The sequence below is a fragment of the Rhinopithecus roxellana genome, chromosome 20 (assembly GCF_007565055.1).
Source record: "Rhinopithecus roxellana isolate Shanxi Qingling chromosome 20, ASM756505v1, whole genome shotgun sequence".
NCBI classification, from domain to species: domain Eukaryota; kingdom Metazoa; phylum Chordata; class Mammalia; order Primates; family Cercopithecidae; genus Rhinopithecus; species Rhinopithecus roxellana.
This window is the reverse complement of record NC_044568.1, coordinates 64,343,422-64,356,648: the sequence shown is the minus strand read 5'-3', so window position 1 is coordinate 64,356,648 and position 13,227 is coordinate 64,343,422. Positions and strand designations below refer to the sequence as shown.

Below are 13,227 nucleotides of genomic sequence, written 5' to 3'. Positions count from 1 at the left end.
GGCTTCCAGGAGGAGGAGTGGGGCAGTAAACCGGTGACTGATGTGTGGAGAGTTGGCCGGATGAAGATGAGCTCTAGCAAGAGAAGAAAGCCCAGCGGGGGACAGCCGTGTCTTGGCCTGGGGTGGCAGGCATTGCCCAAGCATGTGGGAGTTCAGGAAGGTGACGGGGTCCCAGGGACTATTTTGGAGGCCCAGCTGTTTCTTTTGTGCCCAGGGATTAGTATAGCGTGGGGCACCCTGGCATGGCTAGGCCCAGGTAGGCAGTGCTGGGAAGCCTGGAGGCAGGTGCAGCATTCCCCCCACCCTTCCCCGCCCCCCCGCAACCACAGGCCTCAGAGTCATGGCTCTACACCGGCCTCGGGAAAGGGCAGATTTCCCCAGAACGCTGCAAAACCGCGAGGAGGCCTCCCAGGCTGAGACGCAGTTCGTCCTGCGCCCTGACCCCACTCTGCCTGCTCTCCAGGCAGCTGTGCCTCCTGTTGAACGCGGAGAACATCTTCCACTCGATGGCAGACATCCTGCTGCGGGAGGAGGACCTCAAGTTCGCCTCGACCATGGTCCATGCCCTCAACACCATCCTGCTGACCTCCACAGAGCTCTTCCAGCTAAGGAACCAGCTGAAGGACCTGAAGACCCTGGTAGGCTGCGTCCATGACTCCGTCCTCAGGTGTGCTCCTGCATGCCGGGGGCATACCGTGTGTCAGCCCGCCCCTCGGCTGGCCCCAGGAGGCTGTCAGGGAGAAGATGGGGTTGAAATCGAGACCTCCCCTGGTCCGTTGGGAAATAGGGATCCTGGGTGAGTGGCTGCACACAGCACTAACCACAGGTGTGTCATGTCACCCGCACTGAGGTCTCTGCCCACAGAAGGGTCCATGTGTCCCTCCTGACCCCCCAACAGCCCTGCCTTTTCCAATGGTTGACACCCCAGTCCCACTCCAGGCACTGCCCCCTTGAAAACAGAGGCTCTGCTGGCTGTGGGCCTACCCCGCTGGTCAGTGCTACCTTCTCAGGGCCAGGCTCTAGGTTATAACCTTGCTGGTGAATCAGGGGTTAACTGCTCTTCTCGCCCTCCTTGGCCTGGCCCCTCTCTCCCACAGCTGGGCACATCTGGCTCCTAAGGCACCTGTCATAAGCCAGGGTGTCAAGTTTGCTGCCCATCCGTCCCAGGCTCTGGATGAGGATGCGCCAACGACTGGTCCGAGAGAGCAGAAAGGACACTCAGTCTCACTCCCCTATGAACAAGGAGAGATGCGGGTCCCAGGCCTCTCATGTCCTGGCTGAGGGTGGTGGCTACAGAGGCCGTGCAGGAACAAGTGCTGTCCTGGAGGCAGGGACTCCAGGGGTTTCATTTCCCAGGCCCCCTGCCGGCTCAGACCCTGCTTGCACCCTCCCCAGGAGCCTCGGGGATATCCAGGCCCATGTCCGGGGGCATCTGGGGCCAAGTGGCTCTGCACGATCCAGGCCACAGCCCTGCCTCCCTCCTGTGGTTCCTTCCAGACATTCGCAGAGGCCTTAAGAATTTTCCTCAGGGGCAGGGGCTCCCCCGAGTGTGGGCTGGGTTCCTGGGTGGTTTCCAAGTGTTGGAGGTGGCCTGCAGAGGTGGGGAGGAGATGGCATTTTAGTGTGCTTCCTCCCTTCCCTGCCCACTCCCCCGTCGCCCTCCCAGCCCCATGGGGCTCTGGGACCACAGAGTTCTGGAGGGGGGCAGGGAGTAGGGGACAATGACTGTGATTTTGCCGAGGGCAGACGTGCCAACACAAAGGACAGCCACTCCCAGCCAGGCCCTCGCAGCCACCACACAACTCTGGGACTGGGAGGTAATGACAGGGTCTGCGGAGGAGCTGTCAGCGTTTCCTTTGTGACGGCTCGTTCCCAGCCGGGATGCCCAGCAGCCAGAGTGCTAAGCTGGCTCCGGCTGCCCCCGACCGAAGACCCCTGGGTCTTAGACCTGTGGCCCTTCCCTCAGGTCCCCACATGGACCGGGAGGGGGCAAGGAGCGGGGTTCTCCTCACGGCTCACACCTCTTCCCCTACAGGAGAGCCAGAACCTGTTCTGCTGCCTGTACCGCTCCTGGTGCCACAACCCAGTCACCACGGTGTCCCTCTGCTTCCTCACCCAGAACTACCGGCATGCCTATGACCTCATCCAGAAGTTGTATCCTTCCTCTCGCTGTGGTTGGGGTTGGGCCACTGAGGGGCAGGAAGGGGCCGGCTGCCCCCTTTCCACCCAACAGGCGGGCCCAAGTGCCATGCTCCTGTCCCCACCCCTCCACTCAGTCTCAGGGCTTGTGACATCAGGGCCACCAGGACACTGGGAGGGGAGGGATGTATTTGGGAGAGCGAGGTTGGCAGCAAAGAGGGGCTCCTGGAGGGGAGCTGGCCCGGGAGAAACCCTGTGGGTTGGGATTGGGACTGAGGAGGCCCGGCCCGGCGGGTGCCAGCAGGTGATGCTGGGCTATCTTGCTGGGGTAAGAGAGAACCCCAGCTCCTGCCCCTGGGAGAAGGTGGCTGCCCTCTGCTCATTGCAGTTCCTCCTGGGCCTGGTGTGGGGGTAGGGGAGAAGGCCTGGAGCTGGAAATATAGCTGGACGGCTGGGTGAGCCTGCAGGCTTCAGCCCAGGCGTGGGCCTTCGGGGGCCACAGAGCTAGAGCCTGACAGGCTTGAGGATGACACGCTGGCACGCTGGGAGAAGCAGGCTGGGCGGAGGCCTCGGAAACAGGAGGCACCAATGCTCACCTCAGCACCGCGCTCCTCAAAAGGCATCCAGGGTTAGATGTTTTGTTTTGTTTTTTGAGACAGTAGTCTCGCTCTGTCACCCAAGTTGGAGTGCAGTGGAGTGATCTTGGCCCACTGCAACCTCCGCCTCCCAGGTTTAAGTGATTCTCCTGCCTCAGCCTCCCAAGTAGCTGGGATTACAGGCGTTCACCACCATGCCCGGCTAATTTTTGTATTTTTAGTAGAGATAGGGTCTCACCAAATTGGCCAGGCTGGTCTCAAACTCCTGACCTCAAGTGATCTGCCCACCTCGGCCTCCCGAAGTGCTGGGATTACAGGTGTGAGCCACCATGCCTGGCCAGATTTTTTTTAAAACACCAAGAAGGAAACTAGCCCCATCCGTAGGTGCCTGACATGTAAGCCAGGATTGGAGTGCCGTTTGGAAGGCAACATGACCAGCCAGGAGTTGGGAGTCAGGAAGAAGGGGCCAGGAGGTGCCTCAGTGGAGGGCTAGGTGTGGCCCTGCCTGGCTCCCCACGGTGTGCCTGCTTACCTTCTACAACCTGGATTTGCTCCTCTCAGCCACTTCTGTGACCCAGAGACTGGCGGGCCACTGCCCAGCGCCGCAAGCCTGCTGCAGCCCTGGTGAAGCCCTGCTGGCGGGAAAGGAGAGAACCCTTCCTGCGCATCCCTCCCCTAGTGGGCTGCAGCGCTGTGATAAGAGCCTCTCCCAGCCCAGGAGGGTGCAGAGGAGACAGCTGCTGGAGCAGAACCTGGAACTCCCGAACAGGGGGTTTCCATTTAGGACAGAAAGGCGAGGAGAGGAGAAGAGACTGGTGTCCTTTGTGCGCCAAATGGTGCTTCACCAGAACCAGGCTCTGTGCACAGGAAGCCAGGCGCAGGTGGGGAGGGCGCATGGTGCTCTGAGCTGCGGCTGTGCTGGCCCAGCAGCCAGACTTTCCTTGACTGCACACTCAGTGGGGACCTGGAGGTCACCGTGGACTTCCTTGCAGAGGTGGACAAGCTGGTGCAGCTGATCGAGTGTCCCATCTTCACGTGTAAGAACCACCTCCCACCACGCCTCACACCATGAGCCCAAGGCTGGCCTGGAGTGGGGTGGGTGGAGCCAAGCTCCAGTTGGTCTCTTTTGGCTGGGGAGGGAGGAAGAGCAGTCACCCCAGGGAAGCTTCTGGATTGTTGAGTCCCAGCACTTTGGGAGGCTGAGGCTAGAGCATCTCTTAAGGGCAGGAGTTTGAGACCAGCGTGGGCACCATAGTGAGATCTCATCTCTACAAAATTTTTAAAAAATTAGCCAGGCATGATAGTGCATGCCTATAGTCACCGCTACTCAGAAGGCTGAGGTGGGAGGATCATTTGAGCCAAGGACATGGAGACTGCAGTGATCTGTGACTGCACCACTGCACTCCAGCCTGGGCGACAGAGCGAGACCCTGTCTCAGAAAAATAAAAAAATAAAGACTGGGATGATAGGCCTGCAAGGCCAGCCAGAGCAGGGCTGGGGCATGTGCCATCAGAACCTGGGTACTGCCTGTATCCCTCAAGGTGAGTCTCATGGACATGAGCCAGCACTGACAGCAGAACCCCCTTGAAGGCTGATACCAGGCCCCTGGGCTACCCCAGCCACCCCTCCGAGCCTGCTGCCTCTGCCCTGGCTCTCTGAAGTCGTGGGTCCCCCAGGGTCCCTCTGCAGGTGCTCCTGTTGGCCCAAGGGCCATGCCTGCACCTCCCTGAAAGAAGAGTTGGCATTTGCTGGGAGCCAGTGGGCAGGAGCTGCCTGCTTAGTAACACTCAGGCTGAATGTGCAAAAGTGGCAGCTGGCTGGGGCGAGCACAGCTCTCGGCGCCTCGACATACACACTTTGAATGACGCTCGTGTATTTATAATGTGCAGAGAAGCCAGGCGGCCACCCTGCTGGTGCCCACCTTCCCTGCCAAGCTGACCGCCCGGGCCTCTCGTACTCTCTGGCAGCGTCTCTGACTCGCCCAGCCTAAGCCTATCAGCCTGAGCCCTGGAGCCCAAATTGAATGCAGGGGCTGAAGAACACCTGTTCCCATCCCCTCCTGAGCCCCCTTCAAAGGGCAGCCTCGTCAAGCAGCAGGGTGCCATGGGAACTGATGCCCTGGAGACAGAAGGGCAGGAGGGAGACCCTGCTCTCCGCAGAGTGCACTAAAGCCTGTCCCAAGTGTGCCCAGCCTGACATTTCACTTCCTCGAGGGCCTCCCAGGGACACAGGCACCTACGCGGCCACCTGAGGTCAGGTCCTAAAAAGACCCTGCTCCCGCTGTTGGTCTGTCCTGACTCAACTCTCCAGTTGTACATTCTTGGCATTCCAGAAGCATCCCTGGGATGACTGCCCTCCCTCCCTGACCCTGGAGGAACTCCAAGCACCTTCTCCTCAAGCCCAGGGCTTTGCTGGGGCAGGGTAACAGCAGAGATACACCCTGGTCTCGCCCAACACCGTCCCAGCCCTGAGTCACCTGGATCCTAGAGGTGGCTGGTTTGGCCACAGGCAGTGCCCGCTTCCCCAAGGCCCAAAGGGAAGAAAGGACTGGAAACAGGCTCGTGCTTCTGCTGGGCAGCCAGGCCTGGGACAGTGGTGGTGGGGTCTCCTCTGGAGGGCGCCAGGAGGCCTCCATTCCTCTGCTCCCTGCTCACCGACACCCTGGCCCTAAGGCCTGGTTGCTCAGGCTCCCTGTGTCAGCGGGACCCCCTGTGTGGCGGCTGCCAGGGTGACATAGCCCCTTTCCCAAAGCACATGGCACATCCTCCACAAACAATGCCTGGCCTGGGCCTAGGGACACAAGAAAGTAGAAGCCAGTGATTCTCCTGGAGAGGCTCGCAGGAGAGAAGTGAGCCCATTTCCAATCCCGCCTCCCCTGTGCGCCTTGGGGAAGCTGGGACTGCCTTGTGGTACAGCCAGCCATTAGCGGGCTCTGTGCTGCAGCTTGGGCTGGAATGAGTGCTGTACAGCCCCCGGGTGTGTCTCTTTCCACCTGGCAGGGTGGTGGCAGGGCTGGCATGTGAGCCAGAGCCCGAGAAGCACCTTCCAGACACTCCGGGGCTTTGGTGTGTGTCGCTACACACAAAAGTGTTTTTCCATCCTGCCCTCTCTTAAAACTGTCCTAATCCACCGTCTTTCTCTCCAGCACACCCTATTTATAGCTCTCCCGTGCTGGCACGTGCGGAGCCGACTGGAGAATCTGTTACACTACGGGCCCCAAGCCCTCATATCACCAGGGAGGCAGCTGAGCAGGGGGCGGGGAACAGACCAGGCCCCACAGCGCATCTCGGGGTTGTCGGGCTGAGATGACTGTTGGAAAGATCAGACAGGCAGGTGGGCAGGTAGAAAGGAAGATGAGATCATGGAAACTGCTAGGACACTCCTGGGGGAGGCGGGAGCAGCGCGACGGGCTGTGAAGGAGCCCCTGACTCGCTGGAAGCCACGGCCACCTGGCTGGGCCCACACAGCTGGGTCCTTGGGCTGTGGGTGTCATGGCACCAGGTCCCTGTGGTCCTGGCCAGTTGGAGGCAGGGAGTATGGGCTGGGCATGTCCCAGAGCAGTGCCAGGTCCCTGAACCCTGCCCTCTGCCCACCCCAGATCTGCGCCTGCAGCTGCTGGACGTGAAGAACAACCCCTACCTGATCAAGGCCCTCTACGGCCTGCTCATGCTCCTGCCGCAAAGCAGCGCCTTCCAGCTGCTCTCACACCGGCTCCAGTGTGTGCCCAACCCCGAGCTGCTGCAGACCGAGTGAGTGCTGGCTGGGGACTGCTGCCCCCGCCCCGCCCCCGAGCAGGGACAGGTCCAGAGGAGCCTGGTGAGGAAGGGCCGTAGCGGGGACTGCTGAGGCCTCCCTCACTTCAGCATCCCACCCCTTTTTTCACTGTGGCCACCATCCCCGCCCCCGCAGCCACTTGCCCCTTGGCCTTTTGTGTTCCACATCAGAGCACTGAGCGAGGGATTCTGGGAGCGTTCGCACGATGGCCGGGAGTAGCAACACTTCCAGGCAATCAGGGTCCAGCTCAGTGAGGCTATGCAAAAATCTAAAAACTCTGAGGGCATCTGGAGTTACCCAGACAAAGGACCCTGAAGAGCAACTCCAGGCAGGGGAAGGAGTTCCTGCCCCAGCTTAAGAGATGGGGGCCCCAGTGGCCATCGAGCGAGGGAGGAGCCTGTCCTGGGCACCTCCCAGGCCTCACATAGCCCCTCTCCCCACCCTGTCTGTGGCAGAGGCTCAACCCTGGGTCACTGGGAGACCCCATCATTGCTAGGACCTTCTCAACCACCTCCTGGGTGGGGTGGGAGGCAGGAGCGCACTCAAGGCTCCCCTGCTCAGGTCTTGCCCGTGGAAGGAACAGGTCCTAGGCACCCCTCCACCGAGAAGATGCCCGACTTGGCAGCCTCTGGTCAGAGGGCTGCGGGCTCCCACCCTGAACCCATGGCTGGCCCCTACCCCAGAGTCTGTAGGGCCGTGTCTATATTTGGTAACCCTTGGAGGCTTTGCCTCATCCACAGGCATTTGGCATCCGAGATGGAAAATTTCACTTGTCAGGTCGCCATGGAAACCAGCAGAGCCACTGAGAAGATTTACGCTGAATGGAGCGCGCCCAGCTTGCATCAGATGCCCTGTGTGTCTAGAATTCCCTCCCAGGCTGTTAGAGCCACTCAGCAGGCCTGGCGCCTTGCTCCAGCAAAGGGCCTCGGGTGCTTGCCCTTGCGATGGACACAGGCAGCCTTGAGACAGGCCTGCCTGGAGCCTCTGTGCGCTCCACACTGCTGGCTTTGGCTCCCACTGTCCCTCCCACCCAGACTGGCCCTCCGGTGACTGAGTGTGGTGCACCTGATAGGCTGTCTGCCCCAGACCAGCTGGAGAGGCTGAACCCCCAGAGAGTGCGGCCCCCACCAAGACAGCTCCTGCCTTCCCTGCCCCGTTTCCCCAGAAGGCAGTGCCCTGCAGTGGCAGGACTAGGCCTTGAGCTGGCTGCCACCCCAGCTGCTCGGGGTGCCACCAGGTGGTCCCCAGGAGACAGTACCTGATGCAGTGTCCCCAGGGGAGCGGGGTCAGCCACGGAGGGGGGCACGCATGTGGGTTCCTGGGGCCAGAGTCCTGTCAGCTCCCAAGAGACTCCAAGAGAGGCCCAGAATCCACACCGGGCCTCGCTGGCCCAGCCTTCACCTTGTCCCTTCCAACACCCCATAGTGTTAGGGTCACCCTGGCAGGCACGCGGGAGGGGAAGGGGCAGCTGGAAGCAGGGAGAAGGCAGGAAGGGCTGCTTCCCTGTGACCTCCAGTCTCCCTGTGGGAACCAGCCTGCCTTCCTGGGAGGCCTCCTGGCCAGGGACCCAGCCCCGCGTCTCCCAGGGTTCTGCATGCTGATCTCGTCTTGGGAGGGGAGTGGAGGCTCAGAGCAATCATACTCCTCAAACCAGGGTAGAACAAGTTTGCAGAGGGCAGCTGGGAAAATTAGGCTTTCCTCAGAATCTCCCACGGTCAGTCAGGGAAGTCCTGAGCCAAGGGGTTGAGGCGTCTGGGTAGAAGATTCTGAGGGTCAGTGCATGGTTTGCAGGCCTAGAGTAGGATCTGGTGTGAGCTCTGCCATGGATTTGCTGTGTGACCTCCAGCAAGCCCAGTGCCCTCTCTGGGCTCTTGGTTACTTGGTCAGTAAATGCATACTTGGACTAAATGGGTGTGTGAGGCACCCCCTAGCCTTCAATGCCCTGGGTCCCCAGCCTTTCTTTGTAAGGACCTAGGAAGAGATACCGTAGATAGGGGCACAGGAGCAGTGGGCACACCAAGGGCCTTCTGAACAGCTGGGGAAGGGGTCAGATTGCAGGGTGGGGCCCGGAAGACAGCTCACACCCTGGGAAGGAGCTGCGGACAGTCCCAGCCCTGGGAGGGGCAGACAGCTGGCAGACAGGGTCGAGTTGCAGGGCAGGCCTTGGAGCTGGGAACAGCTGGGGGAGTTTGTACACTCCTCGCCCATCCCTGGTTCTGTGTGCTTCAGGCGCCATCAGGGCCCTGGGGACCACAGCTCCCCCACCCGCTGGCTTCTGGGCCACTCCCCAGGGACTGTCTCCTCAGTGAGGCAGGAGGGAACCTCTAAGAAAAAGCTGGTGACAGGTGCATGGGTGGGATGGCAGGAGTGAGAGCCAGCCCTGAGTCCTAGACTGGCCACACTGTGCTGCAGGCTGGCTGGCCTCAGCCTCGGTGCCCGAGGATGGTTATGAACCTACAGAGGACGTGCAGGGCCTGAGAACGGCCATCCGCATTAGGTGGGGCAGGGAGAACGGGCCTGGCCTGTGTGCTCAGCAGCCCAGGCAGTGTCTCCCACTCTTGGGGACACAGCCCACCCTGCTCCCAAGACCTCAGGCCAGGAAGGGTCTGCCCATCACAGGGAGCAGGACTTCTTGCAACCCTAAGGGCCCAGGGAGCAGATGTGGCCCACTCTTCCCACTCCCGCCACACCGATGCCCGTCTCCCCAGGTTTGCCATCCAGTGCTGAAAGCATCTCTCTAGAGCCCCTGAGCTTCCCTAACCTAAGGCCTTGGCTTGCCAGGAGTGTCATGGAGAGCAACGCGCAGACCCATGGGTGCCCAGCATCAGAAGACACACTTTAGGGTCACACCTGTGGCCTTGGCCTAAGTGGGTTAGAGGAGCATCTGGCTACACCCTGGACTTAGGGTTGCAAAAGCTCCGGGGTGTCCCTTGGCCTCCTCAGAAGTCCAGGCTGCTCTCTTGGAGCAGTGGCACCTGGGCGCCAGAGTTACTGTACCTGGGAGGTCCCTTCCCAGGAGCAACCACAGCCTAGAACACTGCCCACAGCCTGGCCCTCTAGAATGGGCCCCACCCGGCTACTTTTGATCTTTGTTGAACTAACGTCAGCCGAGCCCCGCTAGGGAGGCAGGAGCGCCAGGCCCAGAAAAGCAGCAGCCACAGCCGAAGACACGTCCAAGATGTTTTCTGGTGGTGCATCTTCAGCAGGGAGGCGGGAAGGGAACAGGTGTGGGCAGGCAGAGCTGAGCAGGGGTGCAGGAGGCCGCCTCCAGGCCCCAGATGGCATCTCAACTGTGGGAAGAGTCCGCCTGCCCCGGTCCTGCCCAGCAGGCTGGTGGGCCATCAGAGGCAACTGTCAGGCTCTGGCTGTCAGGCTGGACTGAACTCATGGCCAAGAGTTCATTTTGGGGGAGCTCCATTGTGTGTCCCCCAAAATGGCCTCCTTTATTTCCACCCTCAAGCTGCTGGGCCCCGGCTGGCCTCACGTTGAAGGGGCAGAACTGTAGCCACAGTGGCACCTGCCAGGTACCTAAGCTGAGGCTGGACACCAGGCAAAGCTCTTACACATCGTGTCAAAGCATCTTGGCAGCCACCCCAGGGCGCTCCTTAGGTAGCCCTCGCTTTGCAGACCAGGAAACAGTCACATGCCCAAGTCACACCGCTAGGAAGCGGTGGAGTTATGGTTGGGTCCAGGTCTGTCTAGTTCCTGTGCTCTGCCACTGCCTGCACGCCACCCCCACCCCCCACCCCCCACCCCACCAATTGGCATCTTTTCATGAACTTGAAGGGCCCCAGGATTCTCTGCTTAGCTGAGCAGCCCACAATCTTCCCGAGACCCCTTTCCAGGGTCGCCAGGCCTCAGGGCCTGGAAACAGATGCTTCCTAGCCCACACACATCTCCTCCAAACCAGTGAGGCCAAAGGGAGGGAGCAGAACGTTTCATGAGACACTGCTGGAGGGTGAGTAGGAATGGGACAGGAGCCCAAGGGGATCTCATCCCCAGGGGCAAGCTAAGCACTGGGCTTGACAAGGACAGCAAGGCTACCGAATTGCACGATTATAGGGAGCATCATGCACACTAGCTGTGCAATACACAACCTGTGTTGCTGTACAGAGCAACTGGAGAGGAGGGCAGCAACAGGAATGGCGGAGCTGAAGGCATGTCCAGTGGTGAGACCGGCTTTCCTTCTCCCAGGGACAGTGAGTGACTGCAGGCCTCAGGGCCCCAACACTCAAAAACAAATATCCTGCCAAGTGGAGGGCCCAGCAGAGGCTCTTCAGCAGTTCCCGTTCTCCCCAGTCCTAGCCCTGCCTCAGAGAAAGGGCCAAGCTGCCACCTCCCCCTTCTCCCCCGACCCTGTTCCAGGCCCCAGCTGGCTTCCTGGCTGGCTGCGAGCCCTGGCTTTCACCCCAAAGGGAGCCACTCGTAAACAGGAAATGCTTCCCAATGCGATGCCTGCTCTGGGCGCCATCGCCAGCCCACAGGCCGAGGGCAATAGTCAAGCAGCAGTGTTGGCTGTTCCCACCAACTGCAGAAGACAGGGATGTTCCAGGGCTTCCCAGCTCTGGGGCTGGCTGTGAGGGAAGAGTTGCCAGGCCTGAGACGCCCAGAGGCTGAGCCCACAGCCTGTGGCTCTGCCCCTGACCCCACTGCCCTCCAGCAGTAACCCCTCCATGAGCCGATCCCCTGACCCTGAGCATTTCTGCTCCCTCTTCCCAGAGACAGTCTAAAGGCAGCCCCCAAGTCCCAGAAAGCCGACTCCCCTAGCATCGACTACGCAGAGCTGCTGCAGCACTTTGAGAAGGTCCAGAACAAGCACCTGGAAGTGCGGCACCAGCGGAGCGGGCGTGCGGACCACCTGGACCGGAGGGTCGTCCTCTGACAGGCCTGGCAGAGAGGAGGGCCCACCGAGTGGTCCCATGAAGCACTCAGGGTTGTCACGCCCTCCCGAGGAGCTCAAGGACCTGCCTCTCAGGACCAGGGCTGGGCCTGACTGCCAGCCCAGGGCACTGTTGGGGCCGGAGGCTGCTCTGTCTGCCCAAGCTCCTCTCAGAGTCCAGCCCTCAGGCCTTCAGCGCTGTCAGCTGCACCCTAGCATTCACACAGAGCTGGCTGCCCACCCTGTGGGGGGCTACAGCCTCAGACACCACTCATCCTCTGGAATCAACCTCTTTCTAATACCCTCTTGGAAAAAGAGCTTGCCTCTCCTCCAGCACACCAGAGCTCTGGCCTTGTGTGTATATGTATACATACGTGAACACATACCTGTGTGTGTGTGTGTGTGTACTTGTATGCACGTAGGCACCAGCACAAAGATCTGAATGTTGCACCCCACCCCCACCCCAATAAAGAAATAAGAGAAAATCCTCAACCCGAGCCGGCCTGCTCCTTCCCAGCTGACATCTGCAGTTGCCCGGGGGCCTCACCCTCTGTCCTGGAGATGGGGTCTCATTATGGCCCCAAGGAGTACTGGCTGACCCAGGGCCTGGTCCCTGCACTCACCTGAATGGAGTCACGGGCCTAGAGCCTAGGTCCCCACCTCTGGAACCTGCACCCTCCTAGAGCGCACCACGCACCGCCTGCCCTGGAATCCTGAACCCTGCCTTCCCCAAGCCCCTCATCTGCCTTTCTCTTCCTGACTCCCTGGAGCAATGGGAGTTCCCCACTGGGGAGATGGGAGCTGAGCCCCAGGAGTTCCTGGATGAAAGGGCAGTGCACACTGCAGAACACTTTGCAGATCACTGCGCAAGGGGAGGAAAAGCCCAGAGCAGTCCAGGGAGGGGCAGGTGCCCCAACCACTGCTTCAGCTGAAAGCGCTCCTCCTCACCCGCAGGGGTACCACCTGGGGCTTGGTCTCCAAATGAGCTTGTAATTGGCTCCCTGCCGCCCATGGAGTAGGGGAAAAGGAGCTTATGCCTGTTCTTCCCCCAGAGTGCGCCCCCCAACCATCATGCTGCCCCCCAGGACGGGTTTCCCTGCCTGGAGTGTCCAGGACAGGCTGCACTTGACATTGCTACCCCATGCACGTGTGTGCATCACATCCACTGTGGACTCAGGCAACAGAGACCAGGGACAGCCCAGCTCTGTTCTGCTGGTCCGACATGAGCCCCCACCCGCGAGGACAGAGGTTGTCCAGGGCCCAGGAGACCACCACTGCCCCCCAAAAGCCCAGCCTCGGGCACCCCATCTGGGTGGCATCGGCACCACTTGGAAAAGGAGCCAAGAAACTTGGAAGGGTCAGAACTTAAGGAGGATGGTCTGGGCATGCGATGAAACGTCCTAAAGCGGGCGGTCCCACGATACCCCGCGCCCTGTTCTGTGCAGTGTATCCCATTCAGCCGATACACCGACCAAATCCCGCCACTGTATCCACTGCCCGTCTTTGGAAGCGCGGGAAGCCCCCCGCCCCAGGCCAAAGGCCGGAAGGTGTCATGGAGCGCCTACCCAGGAGCCGAGACCCAGCCACCCGTCCCGCGCTCGAGTGGGCAGGGCTGGCCCCGCCCCAGCACCGCCCCCCGACCCGCGGTGGCGCCGGAGCCCGTCGGCCCAGCTCGCCGGACCAGTCTGGCAGCGCCCGAGCTCGGATTTCAAAGCCCTGGTTTCTGGCCGTGAATGGGCCTGCGCCCGCGCGGCCGTTCCCACAGCCCCCTCCCGCGCGGCCCGCCCTCCTTCCCTCCCTCCCCGCGGCCCCCCCTCCGCCGCGCCCACGTGACGCCCG

General features: G+C 61.1%; 1 protein-coding gene across 3 annotated transcripts in view; it reads left to right on the top strand.

Annotated features, from left to right (window-relative positions):
• Positions 1–11,880, top strand: part of VAC14 (VAC14 component of PIKFYVE complex) — a 116,572-nt gene extending 104,692 nt beyond the window's left edge. The window contains exons 15-19 of one of the 3 annotated variants that reach the window (XR_004055391.1): positions 464–667; positions 2,036–2,154; positions 3,693–3,772; positions 6,334–6,484; positions 11,229–11,880. Coding sequence is in view for 2 of the 3 variants with exons in the window: in XM_030924710.1 (XP_030780570.1) it covers positions 464–638; positions 2,036–2,154; positions 3,693–3,772; positions 6,334–6,484; positions 7,287–7,473 (712 nt within the window). In the remaining variant the exon portion in view is untranslated. Of the gene's footprint in view, positions 1–463; positions 668–2,035; positions 2,155–3,692; positions 3,773–6,333; positions 6,485–7,286 lie in introns of all 3 variants that reach the window. The other 2 variants (XM_030924710.1, XM_010382940.2) reach the window with 2 other exon arrangements.
• The last annotated feature ends 1,347 nt before the right edge of the window (positions 11,881–13,227 follow it).